Below are 23,090 nucleotides of genomic sequence, written 5' to 3' on the forward strand. Positions count from 1 at the left end.
CTTGTCACGGTTCGTGACATTTTGAGTTTTGAAGAAACCAAATGTTAAATTCAAATCATTTTTTGTCACATAGAGCCAAATTACAACATCACTTTAATGGACTTTTACTGTAAAGTAAAGTAAAGGCTATTAGATGAGCAAGCAAACATAAGGCTTCAAGTCTTCACATGTTAATGTGCTTTGATTTAATAAATCTCCAAAATTCGACAGTATTTGAGGAATGTGTGCATGTTTAGGCAACCTGGTAGTTCAGCATTTTAGGACCTCTGCTTTGGAAACTAAAGGGTCATAATAAATAAATAATTAAAATAAGATTGCGGCACCTTTGAAAGATACCAGTGTATAACAAATATCTGGATCGCCAAGGCCTGACAGTAGGCCAGCAATCAAAGTGGATCTTATGTTCAGGTAAAACAGTAAGAAAGCATTGTTACACTGTGTACAAGGTAACTGGTTACACTTAGGGGGATTATATATGTGTTCTAATTAAATTAAATAGGTTGTGCAAGGCGGACAAAATGATCATTTATAGTTTCACATGACCTAAGCTTAGGGAAAAAAAGAAGAAGAAAAAAACCACACCTTGGCTTACAGGCAATCTAATAAACCAAAACTTGAGCCGAGGGCATGTGTGTGATTGTCCTGGGTGGAGTTCAGGGTGATAACTTTGAGCCAGTGCTGTAATTTTATGGTTTTAATTACATGCCGTCTGTGTCCAAGACACACTGTCTGTACGGAGCTGTGTTCTTCTTCATGTCGATTTTCAGGAGGCAGGAAGTCCTGTGGCTTCTTCCTGACAGCCAAGTACAGCTTTAGCCCTCAGTACACTGGGCGTAAGTTTTAAATACTCAAATATTCTCCAAAAAAGACGCTGTGTTTGAAAAGAACAAACCCTGCAGTCGCATAGCAACAAGGAGAACCAGTGTCTCGCAGCTCTTTTGGACAAGAGCTGCAGCCGATGCCTACAAATCAAAGCGAAGATGTTCGCTGGGGGAGTCAACTTACGCTTTGACCATGTGATAGTCGGAGGCGTTAAAGACGTAGCCTCCGATGACCCACATGACGCCCAGCTCAACGACAGCCTTGTGGGAAGCCCTGGCCAGCCCGGCCTCAGTGTACTCCTCCCGGCTCCAAAAAGAGGAATTGGCAGGAACCGAGACGGAGCAGTCAGGACCTGAGAGGGGAGGGAAAAACCACAGAGTTAAGGCTCCACAGGAAACTCGCCGATGTAGGAGGCTTGGTTAACTCAGGTCATTCCTTTAATTTCTACTTTTACAGGGACATAAAAATATGACTGGACTAAATTAAAATCAGCAAGAAGCAGAAAACAAATTTGTTTGCTTGTTTGTGAAAAAGTCTTCACATTAAGAGGATAAAACTTCCAAGGATTTTATTCATTTAGAGCCAAGGAAAAGAAATTGGGGACATGCAGAAGAATATATTTTTCCCACATTTACTCACATCTAGTTATTTATTTGACTGTAACAGTGTGACTGTGCTTTAAAAGAGTTCTCCTTACGTGCTAATTTTTTGCCAAAACCTCTGCTTCAATCTACCTGATTGTCACAGAGCTTTCAAGAAAGAGGCTAAAGCAGGCGTGCTGCCATAAACTAGATCATAAAGTTTTTGGAGTTCAGAAAAACACTGACGTGATGCAGACGCTTTAGCTAATGGTGGAGACTATTCTTTAAGGAAACCATAACTATTAAAGCTTCATTGTTTTCACTAAAATAAATCTTTAAAAAGACAGATGGCTGTGGCCAGAGCTGCCTTCCTCTGTTTATGGACGAGAACAATAAAGCCACCATAAACCGGAATCGCTCCTGAATGAAGGGAAAAGTTTTCTGGCAAACAGAGACCAGGACAGGAATACAGAGATTGGCCTTTTCCTGGCAATCCTGCAGGCAGCGGCCGGGTCAGAGGTCTCTTTGATGACCCTTTTCATCTACAGTCTGTCCATCCTACCCGATGAGATGAATCCTCATCGGAATAAAACATTTACCAACCATTTAGCGCACATCGCTCTACCGCACAGCACAAACCGGATGTTCACCGCTGGACTAAAAACATTACACATGCGATCGTGTGCCAGGAAAGGAAGTTCTCTGCTTCACTCCGACAATCAAGGTCACTTTACCTGCTTTTTGTTCAGCAGCTAAATGAATCCCCAGTAGCTAATATTCTCAAACCTCTTCCTGCAGTGCTTAAATAACAACATTACTTTCACACCACAGTGGCATTTCCATAAATACTGTAAAAACAAACACAGTGTTACCACCTTTAAAAACATGTTACTTTTTAAGTCTATGAGTCTGTGAAAGAGAGATTAAAGACCGGGGTGGCTTGACTAAACAAGCATCTGTCTCTGCTTTTTGCACTGCCTGGTGTAGAAAATGAGTTAATTTGGAAGCTGGCAGCATAAAGTACACCAAGAGTGCTATTCCTCTGCTAAAACACCATGACAGGGTAATAAAGGCTAAAGAAAAACGCCAGTCTGTTTCTCAACTCCCTCAGCTTTGGTAATTAGATTGTGAGCACACTGCGCTGCTGATATAACTGCGGTTAAATTAAGCCGTTGTCTCTGCTTGTGCAAAGCAGCGCGGTGGAGCTGTTTAAGAACTAACAGAGCGGTTAGAGGGGCCATATGGTCCGGCACAAAAAGCATACAGCGGTGTCGGGTCATGACCAAATAAAATAAGTGAATAGTCATGACTCGACCAGAACTATGAGGAAGCTGATCGTGCTAAAAGTTCATTTCAAGTCCATCGGGTGACGGCAGATGGATGCCGTGGGGGCTGCAGAAACCTCAATAACAGCGCAGGAGGCTTAAAGCTTAAAAAGGACCCGGTTTGAATCACCAGATAAACAGGCAAAATCTGGACGGATGAAAGAAAACACTCTCTTTGCTAAACCTCCAACTGCTCTGCTGGAGCTGCTCAGTGCTCGACTGCACTGAGGTTTCCTCTAATTTACACCGAGTTTGCTTTTAGAAATCAACACAAAGTCCTGATATGGTTAAAGCATATAGGCCAAAGACGCTCTTTTTATTACCTATAACAGACTAAACAACTGTCATGCAGACCAGTGAAACTCTCCTTTCTCAAAGTCTGAAGTTTAGCTCAGTATTTAACTAACTATACTACTAAGTATTTAACAAAGAAGTTTAATTACTTTGGTGTAGTATGAACAGCCATGGGGGAAGTCTTTAACCGTCCTTCTCAATATCCAAAGTTGTCCAGTGAACCAGAGTCTTTGGGTCAATTCTGGCCCCTGGGCCTTATGTTTGACACCCCCGACTCAGGCTAGATATCTCCTTAAAATGTTGATTTATACTGAGACTGTACAAAAACCAGCCTTCTTCAGTTAATGGGGGGGTTGGGTGACCAAAGAGAGAACTCAACAACAATAATCCTGCTGTTATTTGTTCATTAAGATCTAAACACAGTTATTCCCGCTTTTATTAAATGAGTGTGACAGTCTGGGTACCTGATCACACCTGACAGACATACTGTTAAGTTTATTGTCACTGTTTATTGTTGATTGCCAGTCAAAGGCTTATTTTAGTCCCTTGGGAGGATTTGGGTTGTATGAGAAAGCTGAGGCCAACTTGCTGTGGATAGTAACACCAGCAAAGCATATGTGAAGATGAAGTCGCACATCTGCTAAAGTGTTCCCGCCAAGCTGCCAGCCCTACCTTGCCACCCAGCCGTACAGACGCAGGTCTTGTCCTTGCAACTGCCTCTTTCAGGTTCCCCGCAGTCAGCCAGGCAGTACGGGATGTCACAGGCTTCCCCCTTCCAGTAATTTTCGCACTCGCAGTACACAGAAGAAGTGGAGTTCCCCACATGACACTCTCCATGGCCAGAGCAGTTGTTAGGACAGGTGTTCACTCTTGGAAGGTAGAAAGAAGGAAACAGTCAGAGAGAGAAACTGGAATTTCGATCTAAAAACCCTGAATAAAACATCAGAAAACCCTTTCAGCAACTGCATTACTTCTGATTCTGTGGCCTCTGTCTCCAGGCTTAAAGCTAAAATATGCAACACCCCCCTCAAGAAAGCAGAATGTATTGTTATTGGCATCGTCCATCCCTCATCGGGTGGTCAAGCACCTGTCTCAACACTTGTCAGTCATCTCAGAGGGATATCTACACTCAAACAGCACTGAGCTAGAAGCTGAGGTAAAGGAAGTTTCCCCAGGCACTGCAGAGCAGATGGCAAACACACTCAGTCTGCAGTAGGACTGTAACACTGCTGCTCTCAATGTCAAACAGGCTCCTTGTATTATAACAGCTCAATGACAGTTTGAGGCAACTCTTCAGTCACATCAAAATATGAATTAGTTAGGAATCAGCACTCACTCCATCCACTAAAAGTAAGCAAGTATCTCATACTGTGGCAGCTGGCTGCTGAGGAATAGATGCAAATGCCTGTCCTGTGGTGCAGAGGTATACAGTTATAACTGGATATTAGTATGCATGCTGCAGGCCAGTGTATTAACAAATAATGAATGAGAATATAGTTTTAATAAGATATAAATCTGTCTTCATTTGAAGCATTACAGGTGTACACCGAAGCCTAGGGATACCACATTGTGTTGTGTGGCCAGCAGAGGCTTAAAAAACAGATTAAATACATCTGTACAACACAGCTGCAGATCAGTGAAATAAGCACCAAGCTCCTGCACCAACACCATATCACAAAATGAGACACTACTTAAAACACTGCTTTACTAACTGGAGAAAAATAAAAAAATAAATAAAAACAGGAAGACTTGGTCCTAAGCGTAAACAAACAAGTATTACCAATCAAAGGTGGACACAGAGGCATTCGTTTCTTTTCTCCTGCAAACACACTTGTTGAGAGCGACGACACAAAAGGCGCTCGTGATTCTTTCATGTTCCTGCGGTGCCAGATGGTTTGATGTTTCGCCTCCTCCACCTCTCCCAGACACCAAGGACTGCAGGTGGGGGGGTTGCAAAGAGGGGCACTTTGCTTTCATCCAACTGTCCTCAGCACAACATCAGTCCCATTGCTATGGCGACTGTAGCGGGGGTCTACTGTGCCATTTACAATTGTTTACAATGTTTAAAGCATTTTCCCCCCCCCCCCTTATAAATTTGAAGTTTAGTAATGATGAACCCATATATGGATGTGTTACTTATGCTAAACCTTCTGTCTGGAATAAAAAGAAGGCATATATAAGAAGATTTTTGCTTTGTAGACAGAGGCATCCACAATATGAATATCTGTAATGGCTCGTGTCAAACAAGGGGTAAAGAGTAAGGTTAGTCATGAACGTGGATCCACAATCTAATTTTATAATTTTGTCACAGCTGTTTGTTTTCTGCATTATCAGCTGTTTGCTGATGTGTTGATCAAACCTTTTTAGGTGTGTCCCCATTACATTTGGCCTCTGCTCTGCCTCAGGTATTTCAGGTTATAAGATTTAATCATGCAATGTAGCATAGTTACTATAAGTAATACAGAAACTCAACTCTGGACCTGCACACAGCGTCGATACCAGACTGCAGAGCAAAGAGCAGCATCATTACACTACTCCAAATGGAGCCATTAAAAGCATGTTAAAGAGGAGTGAAATGAACTGCCGGCATAGGCCCAAAGTACTGACAGAGGCAAAGAGCGGCCTTAAAAGTTCACTCCTTTTATTTATGTATAATAATATTTGCAGTACTTTCAGCTGAAATTAGTGCAACTCTAGGAAACCAAACAGAGTTAGAGCATAAGATAAAAGATATAAAAGTCAGCCAGGGTGCTGCATCAGCATTGATGTCCCCGGCAGATATGCTGAACACAGAGGTGAGCTGAGAGGAAAACAGTTCAGTTTACAAGCCAATCCAAGCTCCAACCCTCACCGACAGCTATGAGACAGCTAAAGAAGAAGTAAAGATGCAAGAGATCCCGCATCTGACTAGGCGGATTAAAAATGGGCATTCAAGCTTTTTAATTACTTATCTCCATTACTTTAATTTATTTTTTGTAACAAATTCATTATAAATTCCACAAACGACTGCAATGCCACATATATGGAGACAGTTTAAGATAAAATAAATCAAATGGGTACCACCATAGCTCACCTGGTTGAGCAGGAAACCCGTACACTGAAGGCCTACAGCAGTTCTTCTGTGTTATTACTCCCCTCCCACCTTCCTGTAAACCCTTTGTACTAGTCTAACAGTCTAATAAAAGGTTAAAATGCCAATAATAAATCTTAAGCTTAAATAAAATCAATGGTTGCGTTACATGATGAGATGTTCAGCGGCTAATAACACGCGTGTTAGTATGGCCACTCTATCCGTCCAGTCCCTGAAAAGCAGGGAGGAACCACATATTCGTTACACAAACAAAAAGACAGAAAAAGTGCCACAGTGTGTCTGAACAATTACAGGAGTATTGATGCTGCAACAACATACTGCAGCAAATGGACGGCAGTAACCTGACATGATCCTGCGCTAAAATGCTCTCCACCAATCGTGCCAGCACACCGGCTGAATCATGTAGCAAGTGAGAGGTTTGTATGCGTCATCGTGTCCCAAGGAAGGGTGTGAAGTGGGCCCTTCACCTAAATTAATCTCAGCCAGTGAAACAGAAATGATTTGCACAGAGGCTCTCCTGTCAGGGCTCAGTATCCAGGCATTTGTCATTTAGTAGATACTTTCTATCGAGTGACTGACAACACGAACGCATTTGCGGACCCCAAGAGTTGCAAACCCTGAGGCATGACAGGACTGCACAGTCAGCTCAGAGGATTATGAACAAGTCGATATGCGGGAGCTGCCACTCCAGCTAAAATATCAAATATGAAGCAGAAGAAGAAGAAAATGACAGACGAAGCCAACAACACATCTAGTTTCTGTATTTGTTTTGTGGTCTGGCCAGTCAGCGGAGAAACCTCAACTTCCCTGAAGCGAAAGCCGAATCCTTGTTTGTTTAAAAATAAATAAGAAAATGTAGGATGTGGTACTTTGTTTTTTCAGAGATTCTCTCACCGGTAGGAAATGTTGAAGCCGGTCAGGTTGTAGGCAGCATCGCTGAAGAAGTGCAACAGGGCGTAGCCAGATTGAGACACCACCTCCGGGACGGTCTCGTTCCCATATCGCTCAGGAACAATCAGACCGCTACAATAATAACCCAAAAGAAGAGTTTAAGGTGTTTTTATTACCATTTATACTCAAGTGTGTTCCAAGCCTGTCACATATTTGAAGCTTTACCTGAAAGCCGCCAGAAGGGGCGCATAGATGGAGTCGCCGTCGTACACATAGAGGTGGTCCCAGCTGCATTCAGTAGCAAAGTGGTTGAACCGTAATCGCAGAATGGTGTTGGGCCTGTAAAACACAGACAAGTTCTCAGACCTCAAAGCTACATACATGTCAAACCTTATGCCGAGCAGTCGAAGACAGACCAGACAGACAAGCCTGAACAGATAGCCGGTCTTTTTCAGATATCTGTGTCTTTGAGCAGAGGTCGGGAGCTGCTCGCAAGATTTTTAGGTTAGATCCAAACTTGTCTGAGCGCAAACCTTCGCCAAGGAAGCTCACTTTTTTTTACCTTTTACATATTCATCTGGTGTTCTTTTAAAATGTACTTTAAGAAGTTTGCAGTGCAGTAAAAATCAGATAAGTACAGCATGACAGATGTTTACTTTGATTACACAAACATTATGTAGGTGAGGTAATGGATAAGAGGTATTGATCTGCAAATAACTGGGCATGAATTATTTCAGCCCATTATATAATATTATACCACAGTATAGTTCTAACTAACGAGGCAGCTCATTCTCTTTGTCTTAAAAATACTTTCTTTAAAGATCGAACTCATTTTGAGGTGATATTTGGATCCAAACTATAATGTTATATTTATAATCCCCATATATCAGTATCACTTCCTAAATGTTGCCAATCTAAACAAAGGCAGCAGCATTAAAGCAGTTTTGAAGATAAGACGTTTGACCTGATTTGAACTTGTAGAAGAGGTCCGAGGTCCAAAGTAACAGGATATTTAATTCCCATATATCGGCCCCTGTATGCCTCTATGGTGTCAATACAAAACATGGTTTTAAAGAGTTCTACATTCCATTATTTTCACTTTGACCTTGAAGGAGAAGTCGAGAAGAGGTCATACATGACATGATGTTTTAAATCTTTATACAATGCTTTCTATATACGCACACACACGCACACAGGGTACTCGTATCCCTAGCCCCTAACCCTAAACCTAACAATAACCCAATTGTAACCCTGACACTAAAACCACATTTTGAGTCTCGAAAATGCCTTCAAACTAGTGAGGACCTGGGTGTTGGTGAACTTCCAACTTTTGGTCCCCACAAAGATATAAATACACGCTCAATCACACACACACAGACTCGCGTGTAAGAATCATAGTTCATGTCCATTTTTGACTAATAAATGAATAATTTGACCTTGGTGGATGTGAGCCATATTTGAATAGACTGATAACATGAGCTCTACATGCTTACAAAGTTTTCTCAGAATTCACCCAAAACGCTAAGCTATCGTGTTTACAGACAGACAGAATGGCACGCATACAAACGCTGGTGCAAACGAGGCCTGTGGCGTGTCCAGCTAAAGAGCTTTGTACCTGCATTATGTTTACAGAAGCATGCAGCATTACTATTCTCAATGCTGTGATCCCATTGCAAGATAACTATGGGTTTGTGTTGAGGCTAGCCTCTTAAAATCACAGCATCAACGCACCAAATGTAAAATCGCTAAAGATTAAAAAAAAAAAAAAAAAAAACAGGGTAACAGCAGCATTATAATCTTAAATGCATCAAAAACCTGGAATGGACTACTTAAGAAGCACAAGCTGAAGGTTTTGGCACGCCTCTCACAGTGTCCTGAATTACATGTCATAAAAAAAACAAAAAAACACTACAAATGAGTTGCCAGACAACAAAAGGGAAGTGCATTCAAGGCCACCAGACAAAAATTAACTAAACGAGAATCGTGTGACTCTTCTGGCTACAGAAGATCTCTGGCTGTAAGTCCTGAAGAAGTAGCGCTTTGGGAACTTTGCACACTGTTATTCAAAACTGTAAAAGACAGAAATAAAGAATCAATCTTGCTTACAATTAACGAAATGCACAGTCTTCAATTTTAAGCCCTCTGGAAATCATCTCCTGTCTTTGGTTTTCACACTAAGAGAACATTTGACCAGAGGTGCCCCAACGTTTCCACTCCATTGCACTTAATTGTGTTTGGAAACAAACAGTTTCTCCAGGAAACGTGTGATTTTTTTATTAGATGGGACCTACTGTAAGGTTTTTGCTTTATTTTGATTTTTACATAGTTTTATTATGTGCAATAAAAAATATTTCCTTGTTGACTGGGTGACATTTAGCTTTGCACTCTTCCAACAGCTGAACTTGTGGAATGATACTTTCAGGACAATAAAAGGTGGATAATTAACTGGGTGATATGGTAGAAACAGTCACCACCTACAGCAACATTATAACTAGCGTTTGTGTGTGGCTAGCCACCAACTACACCTTTATATTTGAATCACATTGCAGTGTTCTGCACAAATCGGCTATGTTTTCCGTATCAAGTGTAAAAACCGTACTGCGGCGTGCATCCCAGTTATTTAGTCTACCAGCAAAACATTATTACATCAAGCGAATTAAATGGCAGACAAGTTTCGCTGTTGCACAATGCGTGCTACAGAGACAGTGAATAAACCAAGTATCTGTGGCCGGGTGTTTTTATGCACGGCAGTGTTCAGCAAAACAGGAAAAAACAAGCTGGCTTAATCTGACTTTGATTGAAGACATTCATGAGATCCTTTAAAAAACAAAAAACAAAAAACAAAAAACAAAAAACAAAAAACAAACAAACTCTGCTCTAAATTTGGGGAAACATGGCTAAATGAAATCATTCAAAAGAGGAGGGAAGAAGACAAAGACCCATTCAGTGCATATACGATGAGAAACTGAGACATACAGGATGTGTTATGAATAGTCACATTTTTCTCTTTATAATTATATTTATTAGAGTGAAACGATGGCTCCTCCTTAATGACCTAGCAGACAAACTGGGGAATGGCAGCAGCCCCTGGGGTCTGACTACAGAGGACTTGTGACTGGTAAATTGTTAATCTAATGTAAGCCCTTATTTTAGTAGGAAGCACTGGGACCCCTTTGAGCAAGGCATCGAGCAAAGCCACATTTCAGTAGTTTAGCTTTCAGGAGATAAAGTCACTTCAAGCCACTAGAAATGGATTCGATACACTTAGCTGCAGAGGGAGCTTTTGAAGGTTCAAAGTGAGAGCATATCTGAAGCCCATAAAACCTCTTCAACAGTATTCTTGTCAGTGTGACGCATATAGCGCATATGTCACTACATTAACCTCTTGTTGAAGATGGGCTGGAGTCTCAAGATGGCATATAAAATGAGCCATCAGTATGTAATGAAACACTGGACGGCAGGGTGACATGGTGATTAGAGAAGCCATCCGGGAAAACGAAGGTCAGAAGTTCAAAACCATGTAAGATGTGTACGGCGAGCAGAAGCGCGATCTCCTGAGCCTTACGTGTTCGCTCTTAGTTAGCCCCGCCTTCCCCCGAATGAGCGTGCTGGCTATCTGCCTGGAATGTAAATGCAAGCGGCGGATTTAAAGTTTGGATAAGCTCGAAGCCAAAACAAAAATCAAGAATCGTCGCTTTAAATCGATACTCGGTGGCGTGGATGTGCTGACTAAAACGAAAGGAGACTATTGGATTTCTTACACTTGCTTTGCCATTCTTTTTTATCCACATTACCCGGGCTGGAGCACAACAGGAGTCTGCAATGTATACTGTGCACAAACTAATCATTATAAATCCCGCCTGCAATATTGAGTTGCTGCCTCAGTTTTCATAATTCTAATCCCATCAGTCTCAACGCTTTTAGGGTTCCTTCCCACTGTTCCCACTGTTTTCCCCTAATGGCAAAAGCTAATGATCAATAGGATTGTGCCAGTTTTCCCAATGGTTTTTTTTGTTTGTTTTTTTTAATCCAGAATGATATAATATATTCAAAGCTGTTAAACTTCAATAGAAAAAGTACTCCTATTGCTAGTGCTATTTAGGACATGGCACAAATGTGTTCTGAGCTAATTAATTCGGTGCCTCTGAAGAAGAACTTGCTTTCCCATGGTGTTGTCTGTACTTACTGTCCCTCAATGAGCCAGGTGCACTTGGTCTTGTATTTGTAGTTTCCTGGACCGTCAGTCAGATAACCAGAGGGCCCCGTCAATCTGAAAGGAACAGGAAAAAGAGAGAGAGGTCCAAGGTTACTGGTGAACATGTAACTTTTTAGTAGCTGAATTTTAGCTGAAAGCACGGCTGCACCCATGTACAGCCTCACGGAGCTCCTAGAACAGCTCTATGCTTGTCCTGGAATTTGATTACTTGGGAAAACCTGCAGCTGAAAGACTTTGTGGAAAACTTCAATTGAAAAGAAGATTGCTTATCAAACAATTAATTCCATTTCTGTCTTTTAAAATGTGAGGATTGATGTTTTTATATTGTTATAACTTTGACATGTTTGGAATTTGCTGTGAACATTTTGCTGGTGGACTTTTAACATCAGGGACTCAGGATGGGCCTGGTAATAGTTCACAGATAATTGTTTTATGATTGCTTTGTCTCCAAAATCCTAATTCTTTGCAAGAGAAAACATTATTCTTTACATCTTTTTTTTTTTTAAGACTCAATCCCTCCAGCAGCTCTCCTTTATCCTGTTGCCAACTAGTCGCAAATAACCTTTCCGTTTTGTAGCATTATTACACAACTTTCGCAGCCTTTTGCTGCCTTGTTCTCTACTTGGGATTCAAGTTTGTATAGGAAAAGTACCATATGTAGATGTACAATTACAAAAAGTGCAGTACTAATGTGTAAATAAGGCTTGCAATATTGATCCCATATGTCGGTCCATTTCATGCATGCATGACACACTCACAGCAGCACAGACAAATACTCACTCACACACTAACACATTCTAACATGTCATTAGCGTGGAAGGTCTTGACTGTGAGTGAAGATACAATGCTCTCCAAAGGAAACTGTTTGTAGGAGAAGAATTTTAAAGAAGCTAAAAAAAAAAAAAAAGCTCTGTATCCCTTTAACAGGCAATTACAAGCAAGCAGCCTCGGTATGAGCAACGGAAAGGAAAGAGTTGATGTCCTGTTATAAGCATATTGTTAAAGATACTGGAAAATGATGCATGTAACTGATGCAACAATATATATTTTTTTTCAATTTATTTTTAAGATATACTTCTTCAAATGCATTGCTAATTGAAACGTTGCATTCATTAGAAATGACTGCATGAAACAAGAGGTTAGAAAAGAGCCACTAAACAGAGAGTGTGCAGTTAAACACGGTCTTCTTCAAGTTAGTTCAAGCAGCACCGTGTTTGAGCAAGCAACAAATAGGACAGCAAAGACAAAGCAAAGACAGCAAATTATTGTCCGAGGCCAACACCGTGAGGGGCATGCACAAGCACTAATGGTACAGTATGGCATACGGCCTGTTATTGCCAATTCAATTGCAGTCTCATGACACAGCACCGGTCGGGAGATGAATTACGCAAGGGACACTTAGATGCATACAGACATTGTATCATTACTGATGTAGGTCTCAAGGTGCAAGGAGTCTGCCAACACACCCAGTCACTCTCTTGTTCCAAAACAGTCTCTCAGCAACATTTCACACCGACATCTGCTGAGGAAGCTGCAGAGAACACACTGCTCCCGTGTGCAGTTAAAGATCGATTTAAAGATGTCTGCGGCACAAGTGGAACATTTTAAAAAGCGCTTTTAGCAAAATTAATCAATCGATACAAGCTGAGCAGTTTGACATTTTGCTACAGGTCCGAACTTGTGTCTTATAATATGAGTGATTTTTTTAATTTCATGTCTTTTTTAAAAATGGAAAATAGAAGTATTTATATCCTTTCACTTAAAAAAAAAACAAAAAAAACCCCAAAAAACAGGATGTTGTCCTTTCAGTGTGACGTTTTTGTGTTTTTTTTAAATAATCATCTCTATATTGAGAGCTTCTGGGGAGATTCCATATTGCACAACTCAGGTTTGTTTGTAGCTAGGCAACAAGAAGTGCTGCACGTTACTGAAGACTTAAGCCTGCTCCAATTACTGCTGAGGTGCAGGCCTATAGTCCCAGCTGTGTGAATTGGAGGCTCATGGTCCAAGGCTAAGGGTGTTGTTAAGGGCGGTTAACAGGCCAAATGCATGACACTATATGACAACAATGCTCTTTGTGCTGTCGCTGCAACTTGTGGATGAAAGTTTTTAACAGAACAGCAAATCATGGCTTGATTTTTTTTACACCGAGTCCATGCTGAATGTTGATGGATCATCGATTCCTTTAAGAGAATACTTTCAACACATATGCTGAGACTTGTGGCAGGTTTGCAAACGTGTACACCATGTCTGTAATTACACATCAGCCAGCGATAATAAAGCCAGGCCAACGGGGACTTTCAGCTTTCGCAGCAAGCAGACAAACATCACTCTCACAGGGGGAGAAGCTAAGAAAGTCATGAACTCAACACACTGATGCATGTGCAGTTGACATACTGTACTGCTGCTACAACATCATTACAAGGTAAACAATATTTTTTTAAAAAAACAACAACAATAGGAACAGATCTGCAACCAAAGGGAAACTCATCAACCTTACAGTCGAACAACATTAGAGGAAGTCAAGGGTGACACTTCAGTAACCGAGTGATAGGACTGGCTTTGTGTTATGCCTCAACTCTAAATGAGCAAATTCAGTAGTTTCAGTTGGGCTCGTCAGAAATCCAGCAGCATCAACAAGTATCTGCTCCAGAGGTAAGAGTGGCCTCTAACCAGCTTGAAACTAATTCTAACAGGAACTGAGGGCCAACATATATACTAGAATTAAGCTGCACAATTAATTGGATTTTAGGTCTGATTACTATTTTGGCTTCCAATAATTAAATGAGCATGATCGAGCATGCTTTTGCGGTTTTAAAACACAAAGCAAATCAAATGCACTCTAAATCGCTGCCCAGCCACATGCATGCATGGGCCAATCACAGTCACTCAAATGTGTGGCACAACAGAAGGCAAAGAGCTTGCCCCTTGAAGCAGATCATTACTGTTGTTTGGAAATACTTCAGATTTAGTGCACGTGAAGTAACCAAGAAGAAATCATATCCAAAGAGTGCTGTGCATCTGCACCCCAAAGCAACACAAGCAACATATCTGAAGGCCTGAAAGACACTAAATTGGAGTCTAGCTGATGCATGAACTTTGCTATGAGTTTTAGTCACATTCATCATGTAGGTTCAGTCGATATATTATATATATTATATATTATATTATTATTTGTCTGCAAAATTTAGGATAATCCAAAAGTAAAAGCAGTGCTCCTCTGATTCATTTTGTCTTACAACGATTTATATAGATCTGAAGATGTGTTATGTTTACATTTTTGTCATAAACTTAATGAATAATCGTGACAAATAATCATCTTAATAATAATAATCATCCTAATTAATCTTTGATTAATTAGGAAAACATCTCTCTAAAATGGATCACCGGCTATTCAGCTAGCAACCAAACATGCTAACAAAGAGAGAAAATTCTAAATTTAAATATTGTTTAAAAGCATTTCAGAGTCAAAGTATTAGATGCTTCTGTGAAAGTGGCATACCCGGAATTAGGTTACACATTTACAGCTTATCAGCTGCACCCTCTGAGTTTGTATTATGTTGGGACATGGAAAGGGTAATTTAGGACGCGACAGTGTACCTAAAGCATACCTGGGAGCAAAAAACTGAACTGAATATTATAGCATCTAGTTATATTAATAATAATAATGGATTGCATTTATATAGTGCTTTTTTCAGGACCCCTCAATTCCACTATTCATTCACTCTCACATTCATACACTGGTGAAGGCAAGCTACAGTGTAGCCACAGCTGCCCTGGGGCAGACTGACAGAGGCGAGGCTGCCATATTGCGCCATCGGCCCCTCTGGCCAACACCAGTAGGCGGTAGGTGAAGTGTCTCGCCCAAGGACACAACGACCGAGACTGTCCGAGCCCGGGGCTCAAACCGGCAACCTTCCGATTACAAGACGAACACCCAACTCTTGAGCCACGATCGCCCCAGTATTAGAAATAACAACACCTTATCTTTACTTTCAGACAAAATACACCCTGATTTTAAGATAGCACAGGCACTAAGAATCCCTTAGTGCCTGTGCTTTTTGCTAGTGGCAAAAATTGATATTAGATAAAATGCTTCATTTCACAGAGTCTATTCTAATACAAATGGTATTCGTGCAGCTGAGCCAAGTGGTCTGCAAAGGGTAAAGTGGTGCAGCTTGAGAGCAAAGCAAACAACTGCTTATTCAAAGGCGACAACAGTCCTGTTTCAGTGGTACAGCCTGGAGAGGCACGCTCAGAGCATGCTCAGACAGAGTGTAAATGCTACAGAGGCAAAAAGCTTTTCCCTCCAGACTCTGTGGGGAGAGAAGAAAGCGGCCTGTATAAGATTTTAAATCGATTACAGAATATTAGAGGGGCGATGTCACATTTTCATTGGTGGTCATAATTTAAAAATTTGATATGACTTTGAATGTCATCGGGAAGAAATTTACCACGACATTTAAAGAAGACAAAAATCAGTAGCGCAGCAGTGTGGCCATTAGATAACTGGAGGAGAGGTGGCTTTTGTAAAGAGGGGCTAATCGACTAATATTTAAACTACACAAGAGACTGAACTGTGAAACTAAAATGATCAACAACTAACACTAAGATATACACATACATCAGCAGTGCATTAATGGAAGGGACTCTTTTTAAAGTTGTTGTTTCTTTCCCATACCTGGAAACAAAATCCTAATAGATATACATTTGAATGAATAGATTCATTCAGTCACTAACACATAAAAGGACACATTGGGCAGTTTAGATCATGACAGCTCCTAGAATTGGAGGAAAACCGATGGGAGAACAAAAAAGGAAAAAGAAAAAACGGTTTCATTTATTACAAAGCAGTTCTAAACATTTATTAAGAACATTTCAAAGGGGCTCTTTAACACACAATCAACTATTAATCTGTCCTTTCAGCAGTTCCATTACTGTCATTATTTGATGAGAAAGCTTAGCGTGAGAACGAGTGAAAAACCAAAGGACTACAGCAGGAGTTCAGGAAACTAAAACAAAGCACAGTCACTAATATCTCTCTCATTTTGCTTTTATTAGATACGTGTAGTAGAGAAAGATGTGAGGAATGTGGGGAAAGCCTACGTAATATATTCCCCAACTACTCTGCTATCAGTTCACCCAAATTACATTAAAGCATTTCCAGCAGCCACTTTAAAGTTGAGAAACAAGCAAGAACTCCCAAACACTGAGGGGGTGGCACAATGAGAGCACTTAGGATTCAATATGCGCTCTTTACATAAAATTATTAAAAAATAAGCAAGCAATTGAGACACTTCCAGGTTCCACATTAATTGCAAATTCCAAAACGGGTACTCAAACCAGTGCCAGAACATGAACAGGCATCAGACTCTCAGACTTGCACCACCCCGTCCTGCTGCGTATGAAAACTGGTTGGGAATCCCCATTCTATGAAAAAAAAATTTATCTCCGCAAGAGTTTTATGTCATGCTAATAAAAATGTGTAAAGCAGCCTTTTGTAGACACTATGTGATAGAGATCAGCCTCATGGCTACAGTCGTTAATATGACAAGCAAGGATTGTAGCTACAACTTACAGTTACAGTTATAACTGTCACTTTATTAGTTTTTAAGGCTTTTTAAAGCTTCTCTAACACAGTGAGCCTGCATCCTAGTTTAACAGCTCCAGTCAAGCAGGAGAGGAAGAACATCCATCAGTATAGCAGCTAATGAACTGATCTTCCCAATCTCTTGTTCCACTCATTTCCTGTCAACTATTTGCTTTCATCTATTAAATGAAACCATACAATTAGCAAAATGTACAAGAGGAAAAACCCTAGAAGCAATTTACAGTGACTGAAGGTCCCAGGTGAGCAAACAACAGCATAAAAGTAGAAATCTGCAACCATTACAGCACTCAGAAAGGAGGCGAATCTGTCTCTGAGAACAATTTTTAAAAGCACCTAAACAAGATTCTGGAGAAGTCAAGTGTTCAGAATTAAACCAGTCCTGTCTCATGACCTTTCATGCAAACAAAGATCTTACAATTTCTTATTGCTCTTGTCTTTGACTGTTAGGCCGTAATGGCGATCATATTGGTTGGAGGAGAAAAGAGTTTGCAAGTATAGGAACACCAACCCAGCATGGTGGAGGTGCTATCAAGCTGTGGGCTGCTTGTTGTGGGACTTGGGGAGAAATTTAATTTGAGCGGGAAAAGGTTTTTAATGTGTTTGAAATATAAAATTCTGATAAATATTTATAAGATACTTCAAATTAAAATTTCCCCGCCGTGGAATCAATAAAGTCTGATCATATCTTTTCTTAAACATTAGTTTTGTCAGCATCAACAGTTATGAGGGGTTACAAAACCTTTCCAAAGACTTTTAAAGAAAATTTAACTCACTAACGGTTATTACCAACTGACAGGTCCCTCCTGATTCCAAAGGTGGAACATAAGCAGATGTCCACATGGAAGACGTGAATTGTCGGAGAAGAAATGATTAGAAATAAGAAGTTAAAGGTTTGTGATAAAGTCTCAAGCTAAAGATAAAGACTCTTTTTTTTTTTTTTTTTTTATTATTATCCATTTGCTTTAATCCTCTGCGGACCTCGCACACCCAGGGGCGTATAGTACAATCATTGAACAACAGATTTTAAAGACAGCAAGCATTTGTAATTGAATATTTTAATTTCAAATATGAAGAATTAAATAAGGAACCTGTACTTTGTTAGTGGCTATCACAAAGCCCTAAACTCAGATAGTAATTTAAAACGTCAACACTACCAAAGGTTAACAAAATGTACATAAACTGGTGATGCAGTAGGATTATTATTAAAGTTTCCCTGACCCAAAACAGGGGAATAACAGAATTAAATATCCATGGAAAACTAAGTTAAACTATAATTAGGAAAATGGAAAATGAGTAGTCTCAAGTTCTTCAATAGTCCCTCAAGGCTTCTTGGAGAACATTCAAAGCTCTTCTTTGGATGTTGGCTGCATTTCTTCTGTTCTCTGTAAAGATGACCGAACACTGCTACAATAATGTTCAGGTCCTTGCTCTAGAGAGGTCAATCCATAAATAAACCATTGACAATCGGATGCTTACCCAATGGTATGGCATGGATCACCAGAATCTGCCCTCTTAGATCCATCAAGTTCAACAAGATCCTCAACACCAATGACTGTAATGCAGCCCCAAACCACGACAGAGCATCCAGTGCGTTTTACAGATGGCTGCAAACAGTCATTATTGTAACTCTACACAATCGACACATGTTGAAACTTCAAATTTCGATCAATTATTCTGCAAGACCTGTTGTTACTGTTTTTAAGATAAGATAAGATAAGATAAGATAAGCTTTATTAGTCCCACACGTGGGAAATTTGTTTTGTCACAGCAGGAAGTGGACAGTGCAAAAGTTATATAGCAAAAATTAGAATACAATAAGAATAAAATAGTGTACACAACTGTACAGAATAGAATAAAATAAAATACTATATACAGTAGAATAAATAGAATAAAATATACAATAGGATAAAAATAGAATACAAATGCTTTATACAACGGAGTAAAAATACAACTTTGTCAGAAAAAGAGTATTGCACTTAGTGTTATTGCACATGTGAGGATGTGTGTGTTTGATCAGTTGGAAGTACAGTTCTTGTGTCATTATGCATACCTCAGTCTTTTCTCCCATCTTACTTTCAGTTTATTTGCCGTAGACAGATTTTTAGGCACAAGAACTGGACTGAAAATGAGTGAAAAGGATGTGCAAAGAAAAATCCAGAAAGCCTGGAGACCTAATGTTAAGACCACTCTAAAACAAAAGAAATGAGGAGTGCTTCAAGGCTTTTGCACAGTAGTGTATATCAAAAGAACAACAACAACGACCCCCTTCTTCATGTTGATTTTTGGCCCTCAAAGCTAGAATAGGGACTCCATTTTGGCACACCCCTGCCACAGAAAGCTGCTTTTACCAGCATTCACCGAGCCTTGTATGGCAGCATTGTCTGTATGCTAAACACGGCCTCAGACCACAAGCTCTCCGTGAAAAACTATCAGCACTTTGACCGTGTTAACAAAGTAACACAGCGCCGATTCCAAGCAAATCTGGAATCACAGCAGCAGTACGTTTACCGTTCCACTTCAAGATGATTAGCCTAGGGTGTTGTGGCTTCAGTGTCACTTTTAATGCTGGACCCACTGACACAGGAGCGCTGACAGCTGAACATTACAGAGTGGCCTGTTCTGCTATTAGCGAAGTTCACAGTCAGACAAGCAGCACCACAATCAGTCTGGCAGCACTGTGAAGCAAAGAGAGATCTCTGTTTTTTTCCACTTATCAGCAGAGTTTTTAGCTATGGTCACTTACATGCCAGGATGAAGCTTTTAAAAGAAGCTGGAAAAGACAAACGTAGCAGCCTTAGAAAAAACAGATTAACTTTAATGAGCCCCGTAGGGAGGTTCATCCGAGCAGTTGACCCCCTGGGTTGTATTAAAGCAGTCCTGAAAAAGAACCTAAAGCTTTGGTATTTTGATCAAGGGCGACTGAAAGAGTATGTCTTATACTTTTAATGCATGCCAGTCAACCACCACCCTACAATAAAAGAGCGTGGCGTACAAATAAAGATCTACATAAAAGCCAACCACTGGGTTTGTCATCTGTTTAGGACAAAATAAGCAAATTCCATTGACTTTAGCCTCTTCTCTATTACACATTACTAACTAATGAGAAAAAAATCATTAATATTAATAAACAGAGTTTAACTCCATTCAAACCCAGCGTTCTTAGAGCCGGGTACCCCGAATGCAGCTGGTGGTCAGCGATGATTTCCCACACTGATAGACTGTCGAGGCTGATACTCGAGTGCAACAGAATCACAGTTTTTATTCACAGCCAAGATGAGCCATTTCACCCAGAGACCACTTAAGCCCAGTGTTCTGAAACATTAGAAGCTCAGCAGCCATTCAGCCTCCATTTCACCTGCTTAGATGTGCTCACCAATCGGCTGCACTAATGTGGAAATTGTTCCAGCTTCCCTTCCCTTCATCATGACCGACTTGTGAGCACGCATAACACAGCAGGCCTCCCGCTGGCTCTGCTTTATGACCTGGCAAGTCTGATCACAAGCAGAGGCAGCATGACACAGTATTAAATAAAATGCTCTGGACTCCCTTTACGAAAAAAGAGAAGAAAATCCACTGCCTACAGGGTGGACCTGACTCACACGTTCTTAGCTGCACAGACACGCTAGCTCATCAGAACAAGATCACCTTGCTTAACAGCGAAAAGAAAGAAAGCAGAAGTGTAAAATTACTTCAAGAGGTCACATTTGAGCTCTGTCAAGGAAAAAAATAATTTGGGGAACAAGATGTTTTTCTAATTCGGTGCTTGCTAAATGTCATAGTTGAAGGATGAGCAGAAGGGCGCGATGCTATGGAAAGTGATCAATAATATAGTTGTGACTGATTCCGAGTGAAACTGTCATCAAGTACTGCGGGATCATTTCCAGATCAGAGGACAAACTCCAGTAATGCAAAGTGACAGTAAAGTGGGAACGGAGGACGGGCACAGCGGTAATAATTGCCAGTTTACAACTTTTGAAAATGTACAGCTTTGGCATTCACACACTCGCACACAAACTAGTGGCACTCATGGTTTAAATCACAGTTAAAGAAAGCCAACACAGATGTGGGCAGATACGAGGGGGGTGTAGGGGGTGAGTGAGAGATGATGCAATAATGGGTTTGTCAAGTGGTACCTTCCTCCCACCTCTCACTAACCTGGGCAGCTCAGCTATAAAAGCACAAAGTGCTTCAATGCCGCCAACCCCCCATCCCATACTTTGACCCTGAGCTGCTGCTGTCCTGGCATCAGCACACAATATCAGTTATCTGAACGTTTCAGTGGGCCAAACATCATGCAGGCAGCTTTTCAAAGAGTCCCGTGAAGCTGAAGAATGCGAAGCGTCTCACCTACTGGCCTGAAAAAGTGGGACACTACCAACAGAACAGCAGTCTGGTTTAGTCAGAGATAAATTACTTGGTTAGATTGAAAACAAAATAAAGGCTAGCAGAGAGTGCACTGTGGTTACAAGTCAAAATGGTTTTGGGGGGCAGACAATACATAAAAATAGATGACACGTCTGTCTGTGCTGTCAGATTTTCTAAAGAATAATATCAGACTACAGAGGAAACATGCAGCCCGGCTACTTCTCATGGTTCTGTCCTTTCTGATAGGTGATCTTAGTCAAGAAATGGTGTGTACGAAAACAGGCTGATGATGTGACTTTAGTGTGGCCAGAATACTTCCGATCTGCGTGAATGAGTGGCAAGATGTGACACTAATTCGGATTAAAAAGCTCTGAAGCTCAATGTTGGTCAAATGTTAAATACCACATTCACACAGGCATAGCCGTCCAACCCACACACTTGAACCATTCAGCAAACACATGCTGCATTTAAACAAGGAGGACTGTGGCCTTTGGGGGGGAACCGCTTCGCTTGTAGCTGGGGCAGAGGTAGCAGCAGACCGGTACTTGAACGCCTCGAGTGCGGGCTGCTCGCCATCTCCAGACAAGGACTGTCAGGTCTGAATTAGCAAATATTTGGCGCAAAACAAGGCAGACGTAGACTCCACATTCAGCTTATGTCACTGCTAACAGTAGGCTATAATCTGCCAGTATGTTTTACATTACCTGAATCGCCCTCCGCAGTGCTGGCATTGGTCCCCAACCCAGCCGGGGAAACATACACATTCGCCAGTGGCGGTGTTACACTGGCCGTTCATACACGGCTTATCGCACTCCTTGGCCTCGGTGAAGCCAGGCAAGCCGGACAGCAGCCCGATAACCGAGAGAAGGAGCGCGGTGGTCAGCATCAGCAAGCTCCGGTCCCGACCAGAGCCCGAGCAGGCCCGCCGCGTCGCCCCGTACATTCTCTCACAAAAGATGGCTGCTAGAGGCAGGCGCTCCGCTGACTTCGGAGGTAGCGAGCCGACGAGCTACCTGTTGATGTAGTTCCGTTTATTGGACCAGAGGTACGGTTTCACTGGAGGGAAGGTTTAGTGTCTTCGCTGAACCTGGTTTCTGCCGGTTAGCTGGTTTACATCTTTCCAGTGGTTGTGTTTCCCAGCGCCGCACCAAGCCGCATATTTACATCCAGAAGTGACGTCACGTCAACGGAAATGCGCAACGGAAGGAGGCAGAGCGCGCAGGGCTTTAAACTTTTATGTTGGAAGACAGGAAAAGTCCTTTCGTTTTCTCAGACAGCTCCTTAGCAGCTTTCTCTTATTATTTTTTTCTCTAAAATAATCACCGTCGTCCGTTTGCTGCTCGTTTTCTAAGCGTAGTTCGATGTTTATTTTAATATTTTTAATACAAAATAATAATATATAAGAAATATGACCTCCTTCCTCCGCTCCCACTACAGGGCATATTTCACTTAAAATCAGACTATTTACGATTTAAATGTTTATGCTCTTGAGAACAGCAGCTGTTGACATTAAATTCATATCGTGGGTTTATTTATTCATTTAATTTTAACCCTCTCAGGCTCAAATTAAACTTTGTGTTGCTAATGCACAACCAAGTCCTGCAGTGGTACTTCTGAGTAAAAAAAACTCATAAAATATGTATGTGGGGTAATCAGGTTGTTAGTTTTTAACTGTTACAAATAGGCAAAGCCTGCCTTGAGAGGGTTAAATCAGATAATTGATAAGCCTATACAATATTGCCTCTTAAATGTTATGATTTTATAGCCATATATAAGTTAAGTTAGCCTATTTGGCTATTTAGCTTAAACTTTATAGTCATGCGTCACTGAATATGAGGAAAAGTGTATACCACTATGACTGTTATAGTACTATAACTAGACTTTCTATTATGCT

At 40.9% G+C, this 23,090-nt stretch overlaps 1 protein-coding gene across 3 annotated transcripts in view; it reads right to left on the bottom strand.

Annotated features, from left to right (window-relative positions):
• atrn (attractin) overlaps positions 1 to 22,397 on the bottom strand; it is a 128,079-nt gene extending 105,682 nt beyond the window's left edge. For 2 of the 3 annotated variants that reach the window (XM_085142425.1, XM_085142426.1), the window contains exons 1-6: positions 21,901 to 22,396; positions 11,191 to 11,274; positions 7,230 to 7,343; positions 7,008 to 7,136; positions 3,695 to 3,891; positions 1,006 to 1,174 (exon numbers count right to left, since the gene is read on the bottom strand). In XM_085142425.1, the coding sequence (XP_084998551.1) occupies positions 1,006 to 1,174; positions 3,695 to 3,891; positions 7,008 to 7,136; positions 7,230 to 7,343; positions 11,191 to 11,274; positions 21,901 to 22,139 (932 nt within the window). In that variant the 5' untranslated portion in view covers positions 22,140 to 22,396. Of the gene's footprint in view, positions 1 to 1,005; positions 1,175 to 3,694; positions 3,892 to 7,007; positions 7,137 to 7,229; positions 7,344 to 11,190; positions 11,275 to 21,900 lie in introns of all 3 variants that reach the window. The other variant, XM_085142424.1, reaches the window with a different exon arrangement.
• Between the last annotated feature and the right edge of the window lie 693 nt (positions 22,398 to 23,090).

Source organism: Neolamprologus multifasciatus, chromosome 19 (genome assembly GCF_963576455.1).
Source record: "Neolamprologus multifasciatus chromosome 19, fNeoMul1.2, whole genome shotgun sequence".
NCBI classification, from domain to species: domain Eukaryota; kingdom Metazoa; phylum Chordata; class Actinopteri; order Cichliformes; family Cichlidae; genus Neolamprologus; species Neolamprologus multifasciatus.